This window comes from Odontesthes bonariensis, chromosome 3, assembly GCF_027942865.1.
Source record: "Odontesthes bonariensis isolate fOdoBon6 chromosome 3, fOdoBon6.hap1, whole genome shotgun sequence".
Classification (NCBI taxonomy): Eukaryota; Metazoa; Chordata; class Actinopteri; order Atheriniformes; family Atherinopsidae; genus Odontesthes; species Odontesthes bonariensis.
In genome coordinates, this window is record NC_134508.1 from 1876793 (window position 1) to 1903702 (window position 26910).

At 48.4% G+C, this 26910-nt stretch overlaps 1 protein-coding gene across 2 annotated transcripts in view; it reads right to left on the reverse strand.

Annotated features, from left to right (window-relative positions):
• cenpp (centromere protein P) overlaps positions 1-26910 on the reverse strand; it is a 195015-nt gene that overhangs the window by 165953 nt on the left and 2152 nt on the right. For both annotated transcript variants that reach the window (XM_075460073.1, XM_075460072.1), the window contains exons 3-5: positions 26537-26691; positions 25239-25327; positions 23556-23644 (exon numbers count right to left, since the gene is read on the reverse strand). In XM_075460073.1, the coding sequence (XP_075316188.1) occupies positions 23556-23644; positions 25239-25327; positions 26537-26691 (333 nt within the window). The remainder of the gene's footprint in view (positions 1-23555; positions 23645-25238; positions 25328-26536; positions 26692-26910) is intronic.

Consider the following 26910-nt stretch of genomic DNA (forward strand, 5'->3'; position numbering starts at 1 on the left):
CAGAGTCCTGTTCCAGAGTCCTGTTCCCATCCTGTCCCAGAGTCCTGTTCCAGAGTCCTGTTTCAGAGTCCTGTTCCCATCCTGTTCCAGAGTCCTGTCCCAGAGTCCTGTTCCCATCCTGCTCCAGAGTCCTGTTCCCATCCTGTTCCAGAGTCCTGTTCCCATCCTGTTCCAGAGTCCTGTTCCCATCCTGTTCCCGTCCTGTCCCAGAGTCCTGTTCCAGAGTCCTGTTCCAGAGTCCTGTGCCAGAGTCCTGTCCCAGAGTCCTGCTCCAGAGTCCTGTCCCAGAGTCCTGCTCCAGAGTCCTGTTCCCATCCTGTTCCAGAGTCCTGTTCCCATCCTGTTCCAGAGTCCTGTTCCCATCCTGTCCCAGAGTCCTGTTCCAGAGTCCTGTTCCCATCCTGTTCCAGAGTCCTGTCCCAGAGTCCTGTTCCCATCCTGTTCCAGAGTCCTGTTCCCGTCCTGTTCCAGAGTCCTGTTCCCATCCTGTTCCTGAGTCCTGTTCCCGTCCTGTCCCAGAGTCCTGTTCCAGAGTCCTGTTCCAGAGTCCTGTTCCAGAGTCCTGTCCCAGAGTCCTGTCCCAGAGTCCTGTTCCCATCCTGTCCCAGAGTCCTGTTCCAGAGTGCTGTTCCCATCCTGTCCCAGAGTCCTGTTCCAGAGTCCTGTTCCAGAGTCCTGTTCCCGTCCTGTCCCAAAGTCCTGCTCCAGAGTCCTGTCCCCATCCTGCTCCAGAGTCCTGTCCCCATCCTGCTCCAGAGTCCTGTCCCAGAGTCCTGCTCCAGAGTCCTGTTCCCATCCTGTTCCAGAGTCATGTTCCCATCCTGTTCCAGAGTCCTGCTCCAGAGTCCTGATCCCATCCTGTTCCAGAGTCCTGATCCCATCCTGTTCCAGAGTCCTGCTCCAGAGTCCTGATCCCATCCTGTTCCAGAGTCCTGTTCCCGTCCTGTTCCAGAGTCCTGTTCCCATCCTGTTCCAGAGTCCTGTTCCCATCCTGTTCCAGAGTCCTGTTCCCATCCTGTTCCAGAGTCCTGTTCCCGTCCTGTTCCAGAGTCCTGTTCCAGAGTCCTGTTCCAGAGTCCTGTTCCCATCCTGTTCCAGAGTCCTGTTCCAGAGTCATGTTCCCATCCTGTTCCAGAGTCCTGTTCCCATCCTGTTCCAGAGTCCTGTTCCCATCCTGTTCCAGAGTCCTGTTCCCATCCTGTTCCAGAGTCCTGCTCCAGAGTCCTGTTCCCATCCTGTTCCAGAGTCCTGTTCCCATCCTGTTCCAGAGTCCTGCTCCAGAGTCCTGTTCCCATCCTGTTCCAGAGTCCTGTTCCAGAGTCATGTTCCCATCCTGTTCCAGAGTCCTGCTCCAGAGTCCTGATCCCATCCTGTTCCAGAGTCCTGCTCCAGAGTCCTGATCCCATCCTGTTCCAGAGTCCTGTTCCCATCCTGTTCCAGAGTCCTGTTCCCATCCTGTTCCAGAGTCCTGCTCCAAAGTCCTGATCCCATCCTGCTCCAGAGTCCTGTTCCCATCCTGTTCCAGAGTCCTGTTCCCATCCTGTTCCAGAGTCCTGCTCCAGAGTCCTGTTCCCATCCTGCTCCAGAGTCCTGTTCCCATCCTGTTCCAGAGTCCTGTTCCCATCCTGTTCCAGAGTCATGTTCCCATCCTGTTCCAGAGTCCTGCTCCAGAGTCCTGTTCCAGAGTCCTGTTCCAGAGTCCTGTTCCCATCCTGTTCCAGAGTCCTGTTCCCGTCCTGTCCCAGAGTCCTGCTCCAGAGTCCTGTCCCCATCCTGCTCCAGAGTCCTGTCCCAGAGTCCTGCTCCAGAGTCCTGTTCCCATCCTGTCCCAGAGTCCTGTTCCAATCCTGTCCCAGAGTCCTGTTCCCATCCTGTCCCAGAGTCCTGTTCCCATCCTGTTCCAGAGTCCTGTTCCCATCCTGTTCCAGAGTCCTGTTCCCATCCTGTCCCAGAGTCCTGTTCCAGAGTCCTGTTCCCATCCTGTCCCAGAGTCCTGTTCCCATCCTGTTCCAGAGTCCTGTTCCAGAGTCCTGTTCCCATCCTGTTCCAGAGTCCTGTTCCCATCCTGCTCCAGAGTCCTGTTCCCATCCTGCTCCAGAGTCCTGTTCCAGAGTCCTGTTCCCATCCTGTTCCAGAGTCCTGTTCCCATCCTGCTCCAGAGTCCTGTTCCCATCCTGTCCCAGAGTCCTGTTCCCGTCCTGTCCCAGAGTCCTGTTCCCATCCTGTCCCAGAGTCCTGTTCCCGTCCTGTTCCCGTCCTGTTCCCGTCCTGTTCCAGAGTCCTGTTCCCATCCTGTCCCAGAGTCCTGTTCCAGAGTCCTGTTCCAGAGTCCTGTTCCCATCCTGTTCCAGAGTCCTGTCCCAGAGTCCTGTTCCCATCCTGTTCCAGAGTCCTGTCCCAGAGTCCTGTTCCCATCCTGCTCCAGAGTCCTGTTCCCATCCTGTTCCAGAGTCCTGTTCCCATCCTGTTCCAGAGTCCTGTTCCCATCCTGTTCCCGTCCTGTCCCAGAGTCCTGTCCCAGAGTCCTGCTCCAGAGTCCTGTTCCCATCCTGTCCCAGAGTCCTGTTCCAGAGTCCTGTTCCCATCCTGTTCCAGAGTCCTGTCCCAGAGTCCTGTTCCCATCCTGCTCCAGAGTCATGTTCCCATCCTGTTCCAGAGTCCTGTTCCCATCCTGTTCCCATGTCCTGTTCCCATCCTGTTCCAGAGTCCTGTTCCCGTCCTGTTCCAGAGTCCTGTTCCCGTCCTGTCCCAGAGTCCTGTTCCAGAGTCCTGTTCCCATCCTGTTCCAGAGTCCTGTTCCCATCCTGCCCCAGAGTCATGTTCCCGTCCTGTCCCAGAGTCCTGTTCCAGAGTCCTGTTCCCATCCTGTTCCAGAGTCCTGTTCCCGTCCTGTTCCAGAGTCCTGTTCCCATCCTGTTCCAGAGTCCTGTTCCCGTCCTGTCCCAGAGTCCTGTTCCAGAGTCCTGTTCCAGAGTCCTGTTCCAGAGTCCTGTCCCAGAGTCCTGTTCCCATCCTGTCCCAGAGTGCTGTTCCCATCCTGTCCCAGAGTCCTGTTCCAGAGTCCTGTTCCCGTCCTGTCCCAGAGTCCTGCTCCAGAGTCCTGTCCCCATCCTGCTCCAGAGTCCTGTCCCCATCCTGCTCCAGAGTCCTGTCCCAGAGTCGTGCTCCAGAGTCCTGTTCCCATCCTGTTCCAGAGTCCTGTTCCCATCCTGTCCCAGAGTCCTGTTCCCATCCTGTTCCAGAGTCCTGTTCCAGAGTCCTGTTCCCATCCTGTTCCAGAGTCCTGTTCCCATCCTGTTCCAGAGTCCTGTTCCCATCCTGCTCCAGAGTCCTGTTCCCATCCTGCTCCAGAGTCCTGTTCCAGAGTCCTGTTCCCATCCTGCTCCAGAGTCCTGTTCCCATCCTGTCCCAGAGTCCTGTTCCCGTCCTGTCCCAGAGTCCTGCTCCAGAGTCCTGTTCCCATCCTGTCCCAGAGTCCTGCTCCAGAGTCCTGTTCCCGTCCTGTCCCAGAGTCCTGCTCCAGAGTCCTGTCCCAGAGTCCTGCTCCAGAGTCCTGTTCCCATCCTGTTCCAGAGTCCTGTTCCCATCCTGTTCCAGAGTCCTGTTCCCATCCTGTCCCAGAGTCCTGTTCCAGAGTCCTGTTCCCATCCTGCTCCAGAGTCCTGTTCCCATCCTGTTCCAGAGTCCTGCTCCAGAGTCCTGTTCCCATCCTGTTCCAGAGTCCTGCTCCAGAGTCCTGTTCCCATCCTGTTCCAGAGTCCTGTTCCCATCCTGTTCCAGAGTCCTGTTCCACAGTCCTGTCCCAGAGTCCTGTTCCCATCCTGTCCCAGAGTCCTGTCCCAGAGTCCTGTTCCCATCCTGTCCCAGAGTCCTGTTCCCATCCTGTCCCAGAGTCCTGTCCCAGAGTCCTGTTCCCATCCTGTTCCAGAGTCCTGTTCCCGTCCTGTCCCAGAGTCCCGTTCCCGTCCTGTCCCAGAGTCCTGTTCCAGAGTCCTGTTCCCATCCTGTCCCAGAGTCCTGTTCCCATCCTGTCCCAGAGTCCTGTTCCCGTCCTGTTCCCATCCTGTCCCAGAGTCCTGTTCCCATCCTGTTCCCATCCTGTCCCAGAGTCCTGTTCCCGTCCTGTCCCAGAGTCCTGTTCCAGAGTCCTGTTCCCATCCTGTCCCAGAGTCCTGTTCCCATCCTGTCCCAGAGTCCTGTTCCCGTCCTGTCCCAGAGTCCTGTTCCCATCCTGTCCCAGAGTCCTGTTCCCGTCCTGTTCCAGAGTCCTGTTCCCAGAGTCCTGTTCCAGAGTCCTGTTCCAGAGTCCTGTTCCAGAGTCCTGTCCCAGAGTCCTGTCCCAGAGTCCTGTTCCCATCCTGCTCCAGAGTCATGTTCCCATCCTGTTCCAGAGTCCTGTTCCAGAGTCCTGTTCCCATCCTGTTCCAGAGTCCTGTTCCCATCCTGTTCCCGTCCTGTCCCAGAGTCCTGTTCCAGAGTCCTGTTCCAGAGTCCTGTCCCAGAGTCCTGCCCCAGAGTCCTGCTCCAGAGTCCTGTCCCAGAGTCCTGCTCCAGAGTCCTGTTCCCATCCTGTTACAGAGTCCTGTTCCCATCCTGTTACAGAGTCCTGTTCCCATCCTGTCCCAGAGTCCTGTTCCAGAGTCCTGTTCCCATCCTGTTCCAGAGTCCTGTCCCAGAGTCCTGTTCCCATCCTGCTCCAGAGTCATGTTCCCATCCTGTTCCAGAGTCCTGTTCCCATCCTGTTCCCATGTCCTGTTCCGATCCTGTTCCAGAGTCCTGTTCCCATCCTGTTCCAGAGTCCTGTTCCCGTCCTGTCCCAGAGTCCTGTTCCAGAGTCCTGTTCCCATCCTGTTCCAGAGTCCTGTTCCCATCCTGTTCCAGAGTCCTGTTCCCGTCCTGTTCCAGAGTCCTGTTCCCATCCTGTTCCAGAGTCCTGTTCCCGTCCTGTCCCAGAGTCCTGTTCCAGAGTCCTGTTCCAGAGTCCTGTTCCCGTCCTGTCCCAGAGTCCTGTCCCAGAGTCCTGTTCCCATCCTGTCCCAGAGTCCTGTTCCAGAGTCCTGTTCCCATCCTGTCCCAGAGTCCTGTTCCAGAGTCCTGTTCCAGAGTCCTGTTCCCGTCCTGTCCCAGAGTCCTGCTCCAGAGTCCTGTCCCCATCCTGCTCCAGAGTCCTGTCCCCATCCTGCTCCAGAGTCCTGTTCCCATCCTGTTCCAGAGTCCTGTTCCCATCCTGTCCCAGAGTCCTGTTCCAATCCTGTCCCAGAGTCCTGTTCCCATCCTGTTCCAGAGTCCTGTTCCCATCCTGTCCCAGAGTCCTGTTCCAGAGTCCTGTTCCCATCCTGTCCCAGAGTCCTGTTCCCATCCTGTACCAGAGTCCTGTTCCAGAGTCCTGTTCCCATCCTGTTCCAGAGTCCTGTTCCCATCCTGCTCCAGAGTCCTGTTCCCATCCTGTCCCAGAGTCCTGTTCCAGAGTCCTGTTCCCATCCTGTTCCAGAGTCCTGTTCCAGAGTCCTGTTCCCATCCTGCTCCAGAGTCATGTTCCCATCCTGTTCCAGAGTCCTGTTCCAGAGTCCTGTTCCCATCCTGCTCCAGAGTCCTGTTCCCATCCTGTCCCAGAGTCCTGTTCCCGTCCTGTCCCAGAGTCCTGTTCCCATCCTGTCCCAGAGTCCTGTTCCCGTCCTGTTCCCGTCCTGTTCCAGAGTCCTGTTCCAGAGTCCTGTTCCCATCCTGTCCCAGAGTCCTGTTCCAGAGTCCTGTTCCAGAGTCCTGTTCCCATCCTGTTCCAGAGTCCTGTCCCAGAGTCCTGTTCCCATCCTGCTCCAGAGTCATGTTCCCATCCTGTTCCAGAGTCCTGTTCCCATCCTGTTCCAGAGTCCTGTTCCCATCCTGTTCCCGTCCTGTCCCAGAGTCCTGTTCCAGAGTCCTGTTCCAGAGTCCTGTTCCCGTCCTGTCCCAGAGTCCTGCTCCAGAGTCCTGTTCCCATCCTGTTCCAGAGTCCTGTTCCCGTCCTGTCCCAGAGTCCTGTTCCAGAGTCCTGTTCCCATCCTGTTCCAGAGTCCTGTTCCCATCCTGTCCCAGAGTCCTGTTCCAGAGTCCTGTTCCCATCCTGTTCCAGAGTCCTGTTCCAGAGTCCTGTTCCCATCCTGCTCCAGAGTCATGTTCCCATCCTGTTCCAGAGTCCTGTTCCCATCCTGTTCCCATGTCCTGTTCCCATCCTGTTCCAGAGTCCTGTTCCCGTCCTGTCCCAGAGTCCTGTTCCAGAGTCCTGTTCCCATCCTGTTCCAGAGTCCTGTTCCCATCCTGTTCCAGAGTCCTGTTCCCGTCCTGTTCCCATCCTGTTCCAGAGTCCTGTTCCCGTCCTGTTCCAGAGTCCTGTTCCAGAGTCCTGTTCCAGAGTCCTGTCCCAGAGTCCTGTTCCCATCCTGTCCCAGAGTCCTGTTCCAGAGTCCTGTTCCCATCCTGTCCCAGAGTCCTGTTCCAGAGTCCTGTTCCAGAGTCCTGTTCCCGTCCTGTCCCAGAGTCCTGCTCCAGAGTCCTGTCCCCATCCTGCTCCAGAGTCCTGTCCCCATCCTGCTCCAGAGTCCTGTCCCAGAGTCCTGCTCCAGAGTCCTGTTCCCATCCTGTTCCAGAGTCCTGTTCCCATCCTGTTCCAGAGTCCTGTTCCCATCCTGTCCCAGAGTCCTGTTCCCATCCTGTCCCAGAGTCCTGTTCCCATCCTGTTCCAGAGTCCTGTTCCCATCCTGTCCCAGAGTCCTGTTCCCATCCTGTTCCAGAGTCCTGTCCCAGAGTCCTGTTCCCATCCTGTTCCAGAGTCCTGTTCCCATCCTGTTCCAGAGTCCTGTTCCCATCCTGCTCCAGAGTCCTGTTCCCATCCTGCTCCAGAGTCCTGTTCCAGAGTCCTGTTCCCATCCTGTTCCAGAGTCCTGTTCCCATCCTGCTCCAGAGTCCTGTTCCCATCCTGTCCCAGAGTCCTGTTCCCGTCCTGTCCCAGAGTCCTGTTCCAGAGTCCTGTTCCCATCCTGTCCCAGAGTCCTGCTCCAGAGTCCTGTTCCAGAGTCCTGTTCCCATCCTGTTCCCATCCTGTCCCAGAGTCCTGCTCCAGAGTCCTGTTCCAGAGTCCTGTTCCCATCCTGTTCCCATCCTGTTCCAGAGTCATGTTCCCATCCTGTTCCAGAGTCCTGTTCCCATCCTGTCCCAGAATCCTGTCCCCATCCTGTCCCAGAATCCTGTCCCAGAGTCCTGTTCCCGTCCTGTCCCAGAGTCCTGTTCCCGTCCTGTTCCCGTCCTGTTCCAGAGTCCTGTTCCAGAGTCCTGTTCCCATCCTGTTCCCGTCCTGTTCCAGAGTCCTGTCCCAGAGTCCTGTTCCCATCCTGTCCCAGAGTCCTGTTCCAGAGTCCTGTTCCCGTCCTGTCCCAGAGTCCTGCTCCAGAGTCCTGTCCCCATCCTGCTCCAGAGTCCTGTCCCCATCCTGCTCCAGAGTCCTGTCCCAGAGTCCTGCTCCAGAGTCCTGTTCCCATCCTGTTCCAGAGTCCTGTTCCCATCCTGTTCCAGAGTCCTGTTCCCATCCTGTCCCAGAGTCCTGTTCCCATCCTGTCCCAGAGTCCTGTTCCCATCCTGTTCCAGAGTCCTGTTCCCATCCTGTCCCAGAGTCCTGTTCCCATCCTGTTCCAGAGTCCTGTCCCAGAGTCCTGTTCCCATCCTGTTCCAGAGTCCTGTTCCCATCCTGTTCCAGAGTCCTGTTCCCATCCTGTTCCAGAGTCCTGTTCCCATCCTGTTCCAGAGTCCTGTTCCCATCCTGCTCCAGAGTCCTGTTCCCATCCTGCTCCAGAGTCCTGTTCCAGAGTCCTGTTCCCATCCTGCTCCAGAGTCCTGTTCCCATCCTGTCCCAGAGTCCTGTTCCCGTCCTGTCCCAGAGTCCTGTCCCAGAGTCCTGTTCCCGTCCTGTCCCAGAGTCCTGTTCCAGAGTCCTGTTCCCATCCTGTCCCAGAGTCCTGCTCCAGAGTCCTGTTCCAGAGTCCTGTTCCCATCCTGTTCCCATCCTGTCCCAGAGTCCTGCTCCAGAGTCCTGTTCCAGAGTCCTGTTCCCATCCTGTTCCCATCCTGTTCCAGAGTCATGTTCCCATCCTGTTCCAGAGTCCTGTTCCCATCCTGTCCCAGAATCCTGTCCCCATCCTGTCCCAGAATCCTGTCCCAGAGTCCTGTTCCCGTCCTGTCCCAGAGTCCTGTTCCCGTCCTGTTCCCGTCCTGTTCCAGAGTCCTGTTCCAGAGTCCTGTTCCCATCCTGTTCCCGTCCTGTTCCAGAGTCCTGTTCCAGAATCCTGTTCCAGAGTCCTGTCCCAGAGTCCTGTTCCCGTCCTGTTCCCATCCTGTTCCAGAGTCATGTTCCCATCCTGTTCCCATCCTGTTCCAGAGTCCTGTTCCCATCCTGTCCCAGAGTCCTGTTCCCATCCTGTTCCAGAGTCCTGTTCCAGAGTCCTGTTCCAGAGTCCTGTTCCAGAGTCCTGTTCCAGAGTCCTGTTCCCATTCTGTTCCAGAGTCCTGTCCCAGAGTCCTGTTCCCATCCTGCTCCAGAGTCATGTTCCCATCCTGTTCCAGAGTCCTGTTCCCATCCTGTTCCAGAGTCCTGTTCCCGTCCTGTTCCAGAGTCCTGTTCCCGTCCTGTCCCAGAGTCCTGTTCCAGAGTCCTGTTCCCATCCTGTTCCCGTCCTGTCCCAGAGTCCTGTTCCAGAGTCCTGTTCCCATCCTGTTCCAGTGTCCTGTTCCCGTCCTGTCCCAGAGTCCTGTCCCCATCCTGTCCCAGAGTCCTGTTCCAGAGTTCTGTCCCCGTCCTGTCCCAGAGTCCTGCTCCAGAGTCCTGTCCCCATCCTGCTCCAGAGTCCTGTCCCAGAGTCCTGCTCCAGAGTCCTGTTCCCATCCTGCTCCAGAGTCCTGTTCCCATCCTGTTCCAGAGTCCTGTTCCCATCCTGTTCCAGAGTCCTGTTCCAGAGTCCTGTTCCCATCCTGTCCCAGAGTCCTGTTCCCATCCTGTTCCAGAGTCCTGTTCCAGAGTCCTGTTCCCATCCTGTTCCAGAGTCCTGTTCCCATCCTGCTCCAGAGTCCTGTTCCCATCCTGCTCCAGAGTCCTGTTCCCATCCTGTTCCAGAGTCCTGTTCCAGAGCCCTGTTCCCATCCTGTTCCAGAGTCCTGTTCCCATCCTGTTCCAGAGTCCTGTTCCAGAGTCCTGTTCCCATCCTGTTCCAGAGTCCTGTTCCCATCCTGCTCCAGAGTCCTGTTCCCATCCTGTCCCAGAGTCCTGTTCCCGTCCTGTCCCAGAGTCCTGTTCCAGAGTCCTGTTCCCATCCTGTTCCCGTCCTGTTCCCGTCCTGTTCCAGAGTCCTGTTCCCGTCCTGTTCCAGAGTCCTGTTCCCATCCTGTCCCAGAATCCTGTCCCAGAGTCCTGTTCCCGTCCTGTCCCAGAGTCCTGTTCCCGTCCTGTTCCCGTCCTGTTCCAGAGTCCTGTTCCAGAGTCCTGTTCCCATCCTGTTCCCGTCCTGTTCCAGAGTCCTGTTCCAGAGTCCTGTCCCAGAGTCCTGTTCCCGTCCTGTTCCCATCCTGTTCCAGAGTCATGTTCCCATCCTGTTCCCATCCTGTTCCAGAGTCCTGTTCTCATCCTGTCCCAGAGTCCTGTTCCCATCCTGTTCCCGTCCTGTTCCAGAGTCCTGTTCCAGAGTCCTGTTCCCATCCTGTTCCAGAGTCCTGTCCCAGAGTCCTGTTCCCATCCTGCTCCAGAGTCATGTTCCCATCCTTTTCCAGAGTCCTGTTCCCATCCTGTTCCAGAGTCCTGTTCCCATCCTGTTCCAGAGTCCTGTTCCCATCCTGTTCCAGTGTCCTGTTCCCGTCCTGTCCCAGAGTCCTGTCCCAGAGTCCTGTTCCCATCCTGTCCCAGAGTCCTGTCCCAGAGTCCTGTTCCAGAGTCCTGTTCCCATCCTGTCCCAGAGTCCTGTCCCAGAGTCCTGTTCCCATCCTGTCCCAGAGTCCTGTTCCAGAGTCCTGTTCCCATCATGTCCCAGAGTCCTGTTCCAGAGTCCTGTTCCCATCCTGTCCCAGAGTCCTGTTCCAGAGTCCTGTTCCCATCCTGTCTCAGAGTCCTGTCCCAGAGTCCTGTTCCCATCCTGTTCCAGAGTCCTGTTCCCATCCTGTCCCAGAGTCCTGTTCCAGAGTCCTGTTCCAGAGTCCTGTTCCCGTCCTGTCCCAGAGTCCTGTCCCAGAGTCCTGTTCCCATCCTGCTCCAGAGTCCTGTTCCCATCCTGTTCCAGAGTCCTGTTCCAGAGTCCTGTTCCCATCCTGTTCCAGAGTCCTGTTCCAGAGTCCTGTTCCCGTCCTGTCCCAGAGTCCTGTCCCAGAGTCCTGCTCCAGAGTCCTGTCCCAGAGTCCTGCTCCAGAGTCCTGCTCCAGAGTCCTGTCCCAGAGTCCTGTTCCCATCCTGCTCCAGAGTCCTGTTCCCATCCTGTTCCCATCCTGTCCCAGAGTCCTGTTCCCATCCTGTCCCAGAGTCCTGTTCCCATCCTGTTCCAGAGTCCTGTTCCCATCCTGTTTCAGAGTCCTGTTCCCATCCTGTTCCAGAGTCCTGTTCCCATCCTGTTCCAGAGTCCTGTTCCCATCCTGTTCCAGAGTCCTGTTCCCATCCTGTCCCAGAGTCCTGTTCCCATCCTGTTCCAGAGTCCTGTTCCCATCCTGTTCCAGAGTCCTGTTCCCATCCTGTTCCAGAGTCCTGTTCCCATCCTGCTCCAGAGTCCTGTTCCCATCCTGTCCCAGAGTCCTGTTCCCGTCCTGTCCCAGAGTCCTGTTCCAGAGTCCTGTTCCCATCCTGTTCCAGAGTCCTGTTCCCATCCTGTTCCAGAGTCCTGTTCCCATCCTGTTCCAGAGTCCTGTTCCAGAGTCCTGTTCCCATCCTGTTCCAGAGTCCTGTTCCCATCCTGCTCCAGAGTCCTGTTCCCATCCTGCTCCAGAGTCCTGTTCCCATCCTGTTCCAGAGTCCTGTTCCAGAGTCCTGTTCCCATCCTGTTCCAGAGTCCTGTTCCCATCCTGTTCCAGAGTCCTGTTCCCATCCTGCTCCAGAGTCCTGTTCCCATCCTGTCCCAGAGTCCTGTTCCCGTCCTGTCCCAGAGTCCTGTTCCCATCCTGTTCCAGAGTCCTGTTCCCATCCTGCTCCAGAGTCCTGTTCCCATCCTGTCCCAGAGTCCTGTTCCCGTCCTGTCCCAGAGTCCTGTTCCCATCCTGCTCCAGAGTCCTGTTCCCATCCTGTCCCAGAGTCCTGTTCCCGTCCTGTCCCAGAGTCCTGTTCCCATCCTGCTCCAGAGTCCTGTTCCCATCCTGTTCCAGAGTCCTGTCCCAGAGTCCTGTTCCCATCCTGTTCCAGAGTCCTGTTCCCATCCTGTTCCAGAGTCCTGTTCCCATCCTGTTCCAGAGTCCTGTTCCCATCCTGTCCCAGAGTCCTGTTCCCATCCTGTTCCAGAGTCCTGTTCCCGTCCTGTCCCAGAGTCCTGTCCCAGAGTCCTGTTCCCATCCTGCTCCAGAGTCATGTTCCCATCCTGTTCCAGAGTCCTGTTCCCATCCTGTTCCAGAGTCCTGTTCCAGAGTCCTGTTCCAGAGTCCTGTTCCCATCCTGTTCCAGAGTCCTGTTCCAGAGTCCTGTCCCAGAGTCCTGTCCCAGAGTCCTGCTCCAGAGTCCTGCTCCAGAGTCCTGTCCCAGAGTCCTGTTCCCATCCTGCTCCAGAGTCCTGTTCCCATCCTGTTCCAGAGTCCTGTTCCCATCCTGTTCCAGAGTCCTGTTCCCATCCTGTCCCAGAGTCCTGTTCCAGAGTCCTGTTCCCATCCTGTCCCAGAGTCCTGTTCCCATCCTGTTCCAGAGTCCTGTTCCCATCCTGTTCCAGAGTCCTGTTCCCATCCTGCTCCAGAGTCCTGTTCCCATCCTGTTCCAGAGTCCTGTTCCCATCCTGTTCCAGAGTCCTGTTCCAGAGTCCTGTTCCAGAGTCCTGTTCCCATCCTGTTCCAGAGTCCTGTTCCCATCCTGCTCCAGAGTCCTGTTCCCGTCCTGTCCCAGAGTCCTGTTCCCGTCCTGTCCCAGAGTCCTGTTCCAGAGTCCTGTTCCCATCCTGTTCCAGAGTCCTGTTCCCATCCTGTTCCAGAGTCCTGTTCCCATCCTGCTCCAGAGTCCTGTTCCCATCCTGTTCCAGAGTCCTGTTCCCATCCTGTTCCAGAGTCCTGTTCCAGAGTCCTGTTCCCATCCTGTTCCAATCCTGTCCCAGAGTCCTGTTCCCATCCTGTCCCAGAGTCCTGTTCCCGTCCTGTCCCAGAGTCCTGTTCCAGAGTCCTGTTCCAGAGTCCTGTTCCCATCCCTGCCATGGACCCTGATGCCCCCCCACACCTTCACACAGATAAGGCCCTCCCTGCCACGGACCCTGATGCCCCCCCACACCACCACACAGGTGAAGCCCTCCCTGCCATGGACCCTGATGCCCCCCCACACCTTCACACAGGTGAAGCCCTCCCTGCCATGGACCCTGATGCCCCCCCACACCACCACAGACGCTGGCTTTAAACCTCTCTGATAACAGGCTGGATGCTCTTTCTCAGCAATTTTTCCCAGCAGCAGCTGAAACGTGGACTCATCTGCCCACAGAACACGTGTCCACTGTCTTTCTGTCCATCTGAGACGAGCTGGGGTTCAGAGAACTGGGCCGTGATCCAGAAACTCAAAGAAAACTCCAGAAAACTCCAGAAAACTCAAAGAAAACTCCAGAAAACTCAAAGAAAACTCCAGAAAACTCAAAGAAACTCCAGAAAACTCAAAGAAAACTCCAGAAAACTCAAAGAAAACTCCAGAAAACTCAAAGAAACTCCAGAAAACTCAAAGAAAACTAAAAAAAACCTCAAAGAAACTCCAGAAACCTCAAAGAAAACTCCAGAAAACTCAAAGAAACTCCAGAAAACTCAAAGAAACTGCAGAAAACTCAAAGACAGACTCCCTGAATCTGTCCACAATATTCTGCTCTGTAGATGCTGAAAGACCAAAGTTCTTTACAGTCTAACTCTGAGAAACATTTCATCTTTTCCTAAACTTTTCTTGGTCTTTTCCTGGTCTTCCTGATTTTTTTTCCTGATCTTTTCCTGAGAAACACCTGCTGAACTTATTGATGCTTCTCTGATGGCGTTTGGCTCAAAGCGGTGAGCCCCAACCCGTCCCGTTTGGAGAGGCTGAACCTTTGGTGGAAGCTGCTGTCACACCCGATCCTGGCAGCACAGATCCACTTTCTGTTCAAATGTAAAGAAAAGCTGAGAAATATTATTTCATCATCATCGTATTATCTTCTGGGAGACATCTGGCATTTCCAATCAAGAAAAAAAAAAAGAAAAAAAGTCAGGATTAGCCAGGGGTGTGAATACTTTCAGGCTCGACTGTATATATTAAATATATTTTATATGAGTTCCTGCATGCAAACAAACAAAAGAACCAACATGGCCGTTTAAGAAAGTTGTTTTTCCAATAAGGAGAGTAAAATAAGTGGCAGATGAAAACTTATGTCTGCTGCTTAAGCACAAATATGTTTGTTTTTAGTCTCGATGAATGACTTTTCTCCCTTTTATTCTACACATTTAGCATTTTTCCCCATCAAACGTCAGTGGAAATATTCGGGTTTTACATCTTGTTAATAGAAGAAGACGGGAATAGGCTAGCTTGGGAACAACCCCACATAAACAGCAACGCTTGGTCAGCGTTTCTCCGACGTGTCGGAGATCATCGGTCCGAGCTGGACCGCCTCACCTCTCGCACACATGCACACGAAACTGACAAGGCAGCAGCGAGCTGAATCATTGTCTTCAGTATTTTTCCATCTGCTGTTTGCCAGATTTCTGCAGACTGGGTCATGCGATCCAGATGTGGTCTGGCTGCAGATGTAGAGCAAATCAGAACGGAGCAGACGCTTTCGAGCAGATTGCGGTTGGGAGGACGGAGAACGCACCCGGGCCCGTAAACACGCCACAGCCGGTTCCAGCACTGAGGGAGCGTCGCTCTGATCTTAAAGCAACGAGTAAAATTAAAAAGTTGGGATGCGTGTTGATTTATGTCAGCGATACTCACTACTTATTTCCACATTTACCACAACATACTAAAGTCCCCTTTTGTAAATATGCATTTCTACATATAAAACATCCCACAAAAAAGAAACAACACAGCCAATACATTTTCAATTCAGACCATATTTACTTTAAAGGGACAGTTCGCCTCTTCTAACATGAAGCTGTGTAACATCCCATATCAGCAGCATCATTTCTGAACATCTTCTTACCCCCTGCTGCGTCCTGTGAGCAGAGTTCCAGCCTCGTTTTGGTGTTGATGAAGGTAGTCCGGCTAGTTGGCTGGGGCTTAAAAAATAAAGCCTTTTGCTTCTCAGAACAATATGCGTTCAACAGAGTAATACAGAGATATGGGATGTCATAAAGTTTCATGTCAAAAGAGGCAAACTATCCCTTTAAAACTGGGATGAGCGGAAGCTGGCGTGCATGTCCTTGACTTTCTTCATGTTGTATTTGTAGTTTTTTTGTTTTAATCATAGTGAGACATTCAGGATGAGCATGGTTTCTGTGCTGGTTTTTGCCCTTTTTTAATTAAAAAACGATCCATTGTGCCTGCATCTCGCGCTGGCTAAAGGAGCTAGCGTGCTCTGGCTAAAGGACCTAGCGTGCACTGGCTGAAGGAGCTAGCGTGCTCTGGCTAAAGGAGCTAGCGTGCTCTGGCTAAAGGAGCTAGCGTGCTCTGGCTAAAGGAGCTAGCGTGCACTGGCTAAAGGAGTTAGCGTGCACTGGCTAAAGGAGCTAGCGTGCTCTGGCTAAAGGAGCTAGCGTGCACTGGCTAAAGGAGTTAGCGTGCACTGGCTAAAGGAGCTAGCGTGTACTGGCTAAAGGAGCTAGCGTGTAGTGGCTAAAGGAGCTAGCGTGTAGTGGCTAAAGGAGCTAGCGTGCTCTGGCTAAAGGAGCTAGCATGTACTAGCTAAAGGAGCTAGCGTGCGCAGGCTAAAGGAGCTAGCGTGCTCTGCGGTCAAGTGTGACGGTGGTTTAAGCGGGCTGCGTTGCCAGGTTTAACAGAGCCCCCTTTAGGAAACACCATTAAGCCTTAATTAATACTTGATAAAAATACTTAATACAACAAAAACACAAACTTAATAAAAAATACTTAATACTGTGCAGTATTCGCTGTGTGTTATCTGAAAAAATGTATTGTTATTGTTAGCATATTGTTATAAGCTACTATGCGAGTGTGAGCCGCCAGTTAGAGCTTGAGGAGCCGCACATTGAGTATCTCTGCTTTATGTTATACTAACTCCAGAATGAATGATGTTTAACTCCAGCGGTGCTTCAGTTTCTGCAGTCCGTGCACACACTCCTGAATTAATGGGCCAAATCTCTCTAGAAAAACTGTGTTCAAGTATTTAAAACATTACAACAATATTACTGGGCATGTATTGTATTGTATTTGGGATTATCGTCCATTGACTCTTTTGGGCTTTCACATGCGCGCGCCTACAACCAGCCGGTGAGTTACATGCTGTTTATAAAGTTGTTTTGTAACGTCCCCATGCCAGTAATGTGAGAACCATGCATATGGTTTTGATGGTAAGGCTTGTGACTTTATTGTCAGATGGTTTATAAAGTGGTGTGACATTTCTGCTGTGTGCAAGTTGTTGTTTTACGTGGAAGGGTTAGCACTTGCCCCTTAGCCACCACGTATTAGCCTCGCATGACAGGCTGTGCGAACAGCACGATCTCCGCACAGGAAGCGCAGATTTGGACCGGTCTGTGTCCTACTGTCAGTATTTGACAACCTGCAATGGGATTGCACTTCAAATGCCCCGGAGTTCCCCTTTAAAGCTTAAAACAGGAATATAAGATATAATCTAATGACTAATTATGGAACAATTAATATAAACTAAATGATTAAACTGTTTTATGCCACCAGAAATGAATAATCTAGAAGCTCTTTGTGGGTTTTAGACTGGAATTAAGATTTGTTCCCATTTCTTTAGCTGCATGTGTGAAAAACAGCAAAGATAACACAGTCTGACAGACAGAAAATATCGTATTATCGCGTTAACTTGTTAACTATTTAACGGCGATAAATATTTTATGGCGCATTAACGCAGGTTTTATTATTGTAAAAGTCTGTTGAATGCATCTCATTCCCACAGTTACAGCAAACACCACGAAGCATGGAGCAATAAAATAAAGATAAACTAGCAGCTAACATCACCGCTACAGGTGTGAAGCTAACGGAGCTAACCGGCGCTACTTCCTGTTTTACTTGTTTCAACATAAAAGCACGCATTTCAAAATAAATAAAAAAAAAAAAAAACTCCTGCATTTACAGCCAAGTTGAATTGTCTTCTCAGCGTAGTAGTTCCAGTCTAAAATATCACTTAAAGGCAAAACACACAACTGATAGCAGCAAGTCATTCAAGGAAACAGACAGTGGAGCGAGGCTTCTACATAAAAACTACAGAAAGATGCTGATGTTAAAAGTGTGTTTGCACAACAAATGTTATGGCACTTTCATTCATATGGCAGCACATTTAAAATAAAGCTAAATGCTAAAGGCTATACGCTACTTTTGGATTCATTTTTGGATTCTGCGTACAAATGAGAGTAATCAGGGAAATCATGCGATCAATTAGATTAAACATTTCAATCGTTGCCCAGCCCTAACTTAAATCACTCACAGAGGACACCAGGAGTCAAACACTGAGTGTTTAAAACACAGAACAAACAGAGGAGATTCTGCGTTTTCCTGCCATGTGAAAAGCACCTGGGAGGGAAGAACTAAAGCTCCAAACATCACTGAGTAAACCTCAGAAGACCAGAGCTCAGCAGGAGCTGAACAGGTGGAATTAATACTTTTTTCTGGCTCCGGGCTCCACTCACAGGTGGGTGTGTTCCACCTGGGCCTGAGAAAGTCTTTCTGTTTGAGTCTGAGAGCGAGTGGCAGGCAGTTTGACATCTTCATCTTCTTTAATAAACACTTGAGCTGAACTACACAGACAGGGAATAACATCCCACTTTAAACAGGTGGAGCGGGACCAGGCAGACAGACTGTAAATAAATGACAAACCGACGGCAGTGAGGTGCCAGGACTGTGGGGCTGGGAGAGGCTGAGCTCCAACTCCATCACATGACCGCTCACACCACCTCTGATGGGTTCAACACTAAGGCTGTGTTCGAAACCGCATACTACATACTATATACAGCATACCACATACCGCATACTACATACAGCATACCACATACTACATACAGCATACCACATACCGCATACTACATACTACATACAGCATACCACATACTGCATACTACATACAGCATACCACATACTACATACAGCATACCACATACTACATACAGCATACCACATACCGCATACTACATACTACATACAGCATACCACATACTGCATACTACATACAGCATACCGCATACCGCATACTACATACTACATACAGCATACTACATACTACATACAGCATACCACATACTGCATACTACATACAGCATACCACATACTGCATACTACATACAGCATACCGCATACTACATACAGCATACCGCATACCGCATACTACATACAGCATACCGCATACTACATACAGCATACCGCATACCGCATACTACATACTACATACAGCATACCGCATACTGCATACTACATACAGCATACCGCATACTACATACAGCATACCGCATACCGCATACTACATACTACATACAGCATACCACATACTGCATACTACATACAGCATACCACATACTACATACTACATACAGCATACCACATACTACATACAGCATACCACATACCGCATACTACATACTACATACAGCATACCACATACTGCATACTACATACAGCATACCACATACCGCATACTACATACTACATACAGCATACAGCATACTACATACTACATACAGCATACCACATACTGCATACTACATACAGCATACCGCATACTACATACAGCATACCGCATACTACATACAGCATACAGCATACTACATACAGCATACTACATAATACATACAGCATACTACATACAGCATACCACATACAGAACACCGCATACTACATACAGCATACTACATACAGCATACTACATAATACATACAGCATACAGCATACTACATACAGCATACCGCATACTACATACAGCATACTACATACAGCATACCGCATACTACATACAGCATACTACATACAGCATACCGCATACAGCATACCGCATACTACATACAGCATACCACATACAGCATACCGCATACAGCATACCGCATACCGCATACTACATACAGCATACTACATACAGCATACCGCATACTACATACAGCATACTACATACAGCATACCGCATACAGCATACCGCATACTACATACAGCATACCACATACAGCATACCGCATACAGCATACCGCATACTACATACAGCATACTACATACAGCATACCACATACAGCATACCGCATACTACATACAGCATACCGCATACTACATACAGCATACTACATACAGCATACCGCATACAGCATACCGCATACTACATACAGCATACCGCATACTACATACAGCATACTACATACAGCATACCACATACAGCATACAGCATACTACATACAGCATACCGCATACTACATACAGCATACTACATACAGCATACCACATACAGCATACCGCATACTACATACAGCATACTACATACAGCATACAGCATACTACATACAGCATACCTCATACCGCATACTACATACAGCATACCGCATACTACATACCGCATACTACATACAGCATACTACATACAGCATACTACATACCGCATACTACATACAGCATACTACATACAGCATACCGCATACTACATACAGCATACCACATACTGCATACTACATACAGCATACTGCATACTACATACAGCATACCACATACAGCATACCGCATACTACATACAGCATACTACATACAGCATACCGCATACTGCATACAGCATACTGCATACTACATACTGCATACTACATACAGCATACTGCATACAGCATACCGCATACTACATACAGCATACAGCATACTACATACAGCATACCGCATACTACATACAGCATACCGCATACTACATACCGCATACTACATACAGCATACTACATACAGCATACTACATACAGCATACTACATACAGCATACTACATACAGCATACTACATACAGCATACTACATACAGCATACCGCATACTACATACAGCATACCGCATACTGCATACTGCATACCGCATACTACATACAGCATACTGCATACTACAAACAGCATACTGCATACTACATACAGCATACCACATACAGCATACCGCATACTACATACTGCATACTACATACAGCATACCGCATACTACATACTGCATACTACATGCAGCATACCGCATACTACATACTGCATACTGCATACTACATACAGCATACTACATACAGCATACCACATACAGCATACCGCATACAGCATACCGCATACAGCATACTACATACTACATACAGCATACCACATACAGCATACCACATACAGCATACCGCATACTACATACAGCATACCGCATACTACATACCACATACAGCATACTACATACAGCATACCGCATACTACATACAGCATACCGCATACTACATACAGCATACCGCATACTACATACCACATACAGCATACCACATACAGCATACCGCATACTACATACAGCATACCGCATACTACATACCACATACAGCATACTACATACCGCATACCACATACAGCATACCGCATACTACATACAGCATACCGCATACTACATACTGCATACCGCATACTGCATACTACATACAGCATACCGCATACAGCATACCGCATACAGCATACCACATACTGCATACCGCATACTACATACAGCATACAGCATACTACATACAGCATACCACATACAGCATACCACATACAGCATACCACATACAGCATACCACATACAGCATACCACATACAGCATACCACATACAGCATACCACATACAGCATACCACATACAGCATACTGCATACTACATACTACATACAGCATACTACATACAGCATACCGCATACTACATACAGCATACCGCATACTACATACAGCATACTACATACAGCATACCACATACAGCATACCGCATACTACATACAGCATACCGCATACTACATACTACATACAGCATACTACATACAGCATACCACATACAGCATACCGCATACTACATACAGCATACCGCATACTACATACAGCATACCGCATACTACATACAGCATACCACATACAGCATACAGCATACCGCATACTACATACAGCATACTACATACAGCATACCACATACAGCATACCGCATACTACATACCGCATACAGCATACTACATACTGCATACCGCATACTACATACTGCATACTCCATACTACATACCGCATACTACATACTACATACAGCATACCACATACAGCATACCGCATACTACATGCAGCATACCGCATACTACATACAGCATACCGCATACTACATACAGCATACCGCATACTACATACTACATACAGCATACCGCATACTACATACTACATACAGCATACCACATACAGCATACCGCATACTACATACAGCATACCGCATACTACATACTGCATACCGCATACTGCATACCGCATACAGCATACCGCATACTACATACTACATACAGCATACTACATACAGCATACCACATACAGCATACCGCATACTACATACTGCATACCGCATACTACATACAGCATACTACATTACATTACCTTGAATAGGGATGGCTCATGTGATCCTGAAACATCCCATAGTTAAGCTGCTATAGGCCTAGACTGCTGGGGGGCCTCATCTGACACACCTTTCCTCACTTTACTCTCTTTATGTATATGTGATATTATTGTGGTCATTAACTCGTGTTTCCCTGTTCCAACAGATATCCTTTGAATGGTGTACAGTGCCGCCGTCGCGGTGGCCCCCCCTCCCCCCCCTTTTCTGTCTTCTCAAACCCCAGCTGGTCGAGGCGGATGGCCACCCTTCCTGAGTCTGGTTCTGCCAGAGGTTTCTTCCTGTTAAAAGGGAGTCGTTTCTCTCCACAGTCGCCTCAGGCACGCCGCTCAGGCCGGGAGATTGGACCGAAAAACAAAAAGTTTTCAGTGCAATCTGTTGGTTTTCTTAGCTAGGAAATTGTTTTTGAATTGGCTCTATATGAACGAATTGGATTATTTTATGAATTATGATTATTATTAATTAATTGAATTCCAATTGGCTTGAATTGGACTTACTATCTAAGTGCCTTGAGATGACATTTGTTGTATTTGGCGCTATATAAATAAAAATGAATTGAATTGAATTACATACAGCATACCGCATACTACATACAGCATACCGCATACTACATACAGCATACCACATACAGCATACCGCATACTACATACAGCATACAACATACAGCATACTACATACAGCATACCGCATACTACATACAGCATACCACATACAGCATACAGCATACTGCATTCTACATACAGCATACCACATACAGCATACCGCATACAGCATACAGCATACAGCATTCTACATACAGCATACCGCATACTACATACAGCATACTACATACCGCATACTACATACAGCATACTACATACAGCATACCGCATACTACATACTACATACAGCATACCACATACAGCATACCGCATACTACATACAGCATACCACATACAGCATACCGCATACCACATACAGCATACCGCATACTACATACTACATACAGCATACCACATACTGCATACAGCATACCACATACAGCATACCGCATACAGCATTCTACATACAGCATACCGCATACTACATACAGCATACTACATACAGCATACCGCATACTACATACTACATACAGCATACCACATACTGCATACTACATACAGCATACCGCATACTACATACAGCATACCACATACAGCATACCGCATACTACATACTACATACAGCATACCACATACTGCATACTACATACAGCATACCGCATACTACATACAGCATACCGCATACAGCATACTACATACAGCATACCACATACCGCATACCACATACTACATACAGCATACTACATACAGCAAACTACATACAGCATACTACATACAGCATACCACATACAGCTTACAGCATACCGCATACCACATACTGCATACTACATACAGCATACCGCATACTACATACAACATACAGCATACCACATACAGCATACCGCATAATACATACAGCATACCACATACTGCATACTACATACAGCATACCGCATACTACATACAGCATACAGCATACCGCATACTACATACAGCATACCACATACAGCATACCACATACAGCATACCACATACAGCATACCACATACCGCATACTGCATACTACATACAGCATACTACATACAGCATACCACATACCGCATACTGCATACTACATACTGCATACCACATACCACTCGATCAGACAGTATGCAGAGCATTTACCCACAATGCATTTCGCTCCTGCCCGAGCCGAAATCAGCCGGCCTGAAGCTGATTTCCCTTAAGCTCTAAACTCTGTAAACTTTAGCAACATTTGAAACATTTTCAGGTGAGAAAGTAGTCGTTTAGATCCCCAACGTGTTGAAAACCTGACAAAATACCGGCCGTTTACAATTTTGTTCCCACGAATTCGGCGCTACTAAAGCTAGCCGCAGTGAGCAACCCACTTCCTGTTATTTTCAAAAATAAAATACCCGTTGCCTTTTATCATAGGGAAAGCCATTACCATACAATTGGTGCTTTTGTTTTGAAAACAGGAAGTGAACCTACCCTCGTTGTAGCTAGCTTGAAACTGCCGTTTTGACAGGAAATGACGATCGGCGACGTCACGTTACGTTGCATCTTGGGTAGATTGAGTATGAGTAGTAACCTCATGATGCATACCCAACATTTAGGATAATCTAGTATGCATCCGGGAACTTCTGCTTACTCAAACTCGCATACTAACTCAGAAAGTTAGCAGGAGTAGTAACCTCATGATGCATACCCAACATTTAGGAGAATCTAGTATGCATCCGGGAACTTCTCGCTGACTCAAACTCGCATATTTACTCAGAAAGTTAGTAGGAGAAGTATGCGGTTTCAAACACAGCCTATTAAACACATGAATCCTATACTTAACCAGACTTCCATTAGTTTCTCACACACTGCTTCTGTGTTTTGTCTCGGTTTTTGTTATATTAAATAATAACAGTAATATGTCATGTGTTGTATTAAAGTTTTTTTTTTTTTTAAATCATGTCTTTCTTGACATATAAAACCTTCCAATTAAAAAAAAAAAACTTGTGCACGAGCAGCTACAGAAACTCTGAATTAACTCTCATGTAATTAATTAACTCTCTTTATCAGCTTCACATTCATCTGAAGCGTTGGTTCCTACCTGGACAGGAAGCTGCTGAAGTTCTGCGGGTCGCAGGAGTCCATCACCACGTTCAGACCGCTGACCGTCCTCTCAGACCTCTGACCGTCCTGTGGGACACGAGCACCTCCAGTTACTCAATAAAAAAGAATTATAATGACCGATATGGAGCAAAAAACAGGAGTAATCTCCAATCTCATCTCAAAGAAAGGCTGATCGATAGAGCTGAAAATTAGCAATAATCATGATTAAACCAGTTTAATTTCTACATAATTCACACGAGCTCATCTGTGATTTATGGTTTAATTCATCGATGAAAACGTAAGAAATGAACAAGTTTTTAAAACTCATCTTTAATGACCGTCTCGACAGAATTTAAGATTATTCTCCTCACATATAACGCTCTGAGCCTTCAGTTATCAGGCCCCTCTCTGTGGAACCAGCTGCCAGTTTGGGAGGCAGAGCCTTCAGTTATCAGGCCCCTCTCTGTGGAACCAGCTGCCAGTTTGGGAGGCAGAGCCTTCAGTTATCAGGCCCCTCTCTGTGGGACCAGCTGCCAGTTTGGGAGGCAGAGCCTTCAGTTATCAGGCCCCTCTCTGTGGAACCAGCTGCCAGTTTGGGAGGCAGAGCCTTCAGTTATCAGGCCCCTCTCTACCTTTAAGATCAGGCTTAAAACTTTCCTTTCTGATAAAGCTTATAGTTAGAGATGGCTGTGGTGACCCTGAAACATCCCATAGTTCTGCTGCTATAGGCCCAGCCTGCTGGGGGAGCTCCCATGATGCACCTCTCCTCCCTCTCCATGTACATATGACATCATTGTTGTCATTAACTTGTGCATAAATGATGAGTCACAGAATAATTACATTATAATAACTTTAAAGTCTACATTCTGGCTGATGTTTACAGTCTGTGACATCACGAATCTGCTTCTTATAAAATTGAACACATTGAACCGATGCTTCTTAATACAGGTGAATTAAGTATTTAATCAGATTCATAATCACGTAAATCCTACATGTGTTCATCTTTATTTAACCCGGAAGCTCTCACTAAGACACCGTGTTCAGCACCTTGTGTTTCGATGCCACTTCACCTCTCAGCATGTTAAACATCTGTACGAGTCAGATCAAATATAACAGCTATCAGAACAAGATTTCACTTCCCTAACTGGATGTCTCTGTTTCTTCTGGGTTCTTTTAAAAATCGGTGGATAACTGAACGCGGCTCTCTGTCGCCCCCTGCTGGCTGAAAACAGCCCCACACCGTGTTGTATGTCACAGGAACTATTTTCACCATGATCCCATCAATCAGCATCTGTTTATACATCTAATATTCAGACTGAGTAGGCCTGAGCTGTTCCATTTCAGCCTTAATTTAGAAAAATAAGCATTAAACATTTCTCTATTTCTGATAAAGCAGGTTTAAACTGAGACTGATCAATGCTGTGTTACAAATACTCATTTCTTGTTTAGGTTTGATGTGTTTGAGACTATTTGACCTCAGACATGCACACCAGCAGGATATGATTGGTTCAGGCCAGGCGGATCTCTTACCTTCATCTATGTTCTACAAAGTTCTTCTTAAGATAAACATATATAAACATATAAAGTGCTTTGTTTCTCTAAAATAACAAAGCAGCGAACATATCAGGGTCAGATTCTGAAACTACTGCTGGACAGATGTTGATGGATTAAAACGACTCACCTTGACCTCAGAGAGTTGGAACTCTACTTGGAAGATCAGTTCAGAGACGTGACCGGATACACAGAACTTCTGGACCAGCTTTCTGCCACCTAACACACACAGAGAGTTAAGATGCAGCGTTTTATATGAGAATAAAAAGGAATTTCTTTCCTCGTTGTGTAGGATGCAACAGTGTTTACTCTGTAAATTCAACCCTTTTCTCATTATTGTAACTTTTCCTAATTTTTGTGACCCTCTTGACTCTTTTTGAAGCTTTACATTTTCATTAATATATATTTAATAGAAGTATATTTACCTTTGAATTGCAGTACATGATCACTGTAATTCTTAAGTTAACCAATATTAAACTACAGAAATGAATAACTTGTACCCACCGTTGTTTTCTGTTATATATCTGGAGGAGAGCATTATTATTATTATTATTACGAGTTATTCTATTATTAATTTTCATAATCCATTTTATATTTATTAAGAGACTTTTTGTCGAAATAAAAAATTATATTTGAAATACTTTAGATTTTATAGTAAATTATCCAGTTTCTGTTTTTCTGCTTTATTTTGTTTAGCTTAAATTTGTATTTCTTATTATTTTCTTAATGGATTTCTACCCCAATATCAGATTTATTTTACCGACTTTAAGCAACAAAACTAAACAGATTATTTTAGAAGCAGCTAAATGAGTCTAAATGATCCGACCTGACACGACAGTTTTTTTCTGCCTTCATCGTAACTGAAGACTGAGAATTATGAAACAACCGCAGCAAAAACCATCTCATCTGCAGCCAAAATATTTCTTGAAACTAAATCTTCCTTTTGTGCGTTTTTCCTGTTTTTTGCTCATCTCGCTGTGAACAAAACATCTGATGTGTAAATAAAACTAGTTCCATGTGTCCAATAAACCATAAACTGAAGTTAGTCGTGTTAAATCCTGACATATCTCCTGTAAACCTCCAAGTTTTCTTATTGTATCAAACAGTAAAAAGCTGTTTAGAGTTAAATAAACTGCGCCGCCGAAACACAAAGATTTCTTATTTTCATATCATTACTCACTGAAAGATTTATGTGGAGCCAGTGGATCAGACTACATGTCAGAATCTGGAATCTCTCAGAGTAGCTAAATGTTGATGGATTGAATATGTTAAAGTAATGGGATATAAATGAAGCCTTGAGCAGAACATAAATAAGATAAATGACCAGTTTATGGAGACGATGTTTGGAAAAGAAGGTTGACAAAGTGCAGTGATGGTAGATAATGGAAACAATATGAGGGAAAGAATGAAAGGCCTTTGCATTCTTACTGCTTAGCAGAGTCTTTGTGATGCAGCTGTTCAGACTGATGCCATTCATCTGCGTCTGCAGCTTTAAATCTTCCTCCAGCTCCTCAACCTCGTCCTTCAGCCGAGACAGCACCACCTCCCTCCCTCCACCCTGCGCCTGTCCACACAAATATGGCCTGTGGAGACAAACCGATATACAGGTCAAGGTCACGTTTATTCATACAGCGCCTTACAACAACCTGGGCTGACCAAAGTGCTGTACATAAATAAATAAATAAATAACAATAAAATCCAACAGATAAATTTAGCAAAGAAATTCAGAAAAAGATCAAAACAATTTACACACACAGACAACCAGTTCAACCAGAGTTTCTGATAGAAGAATAGAAAAATAT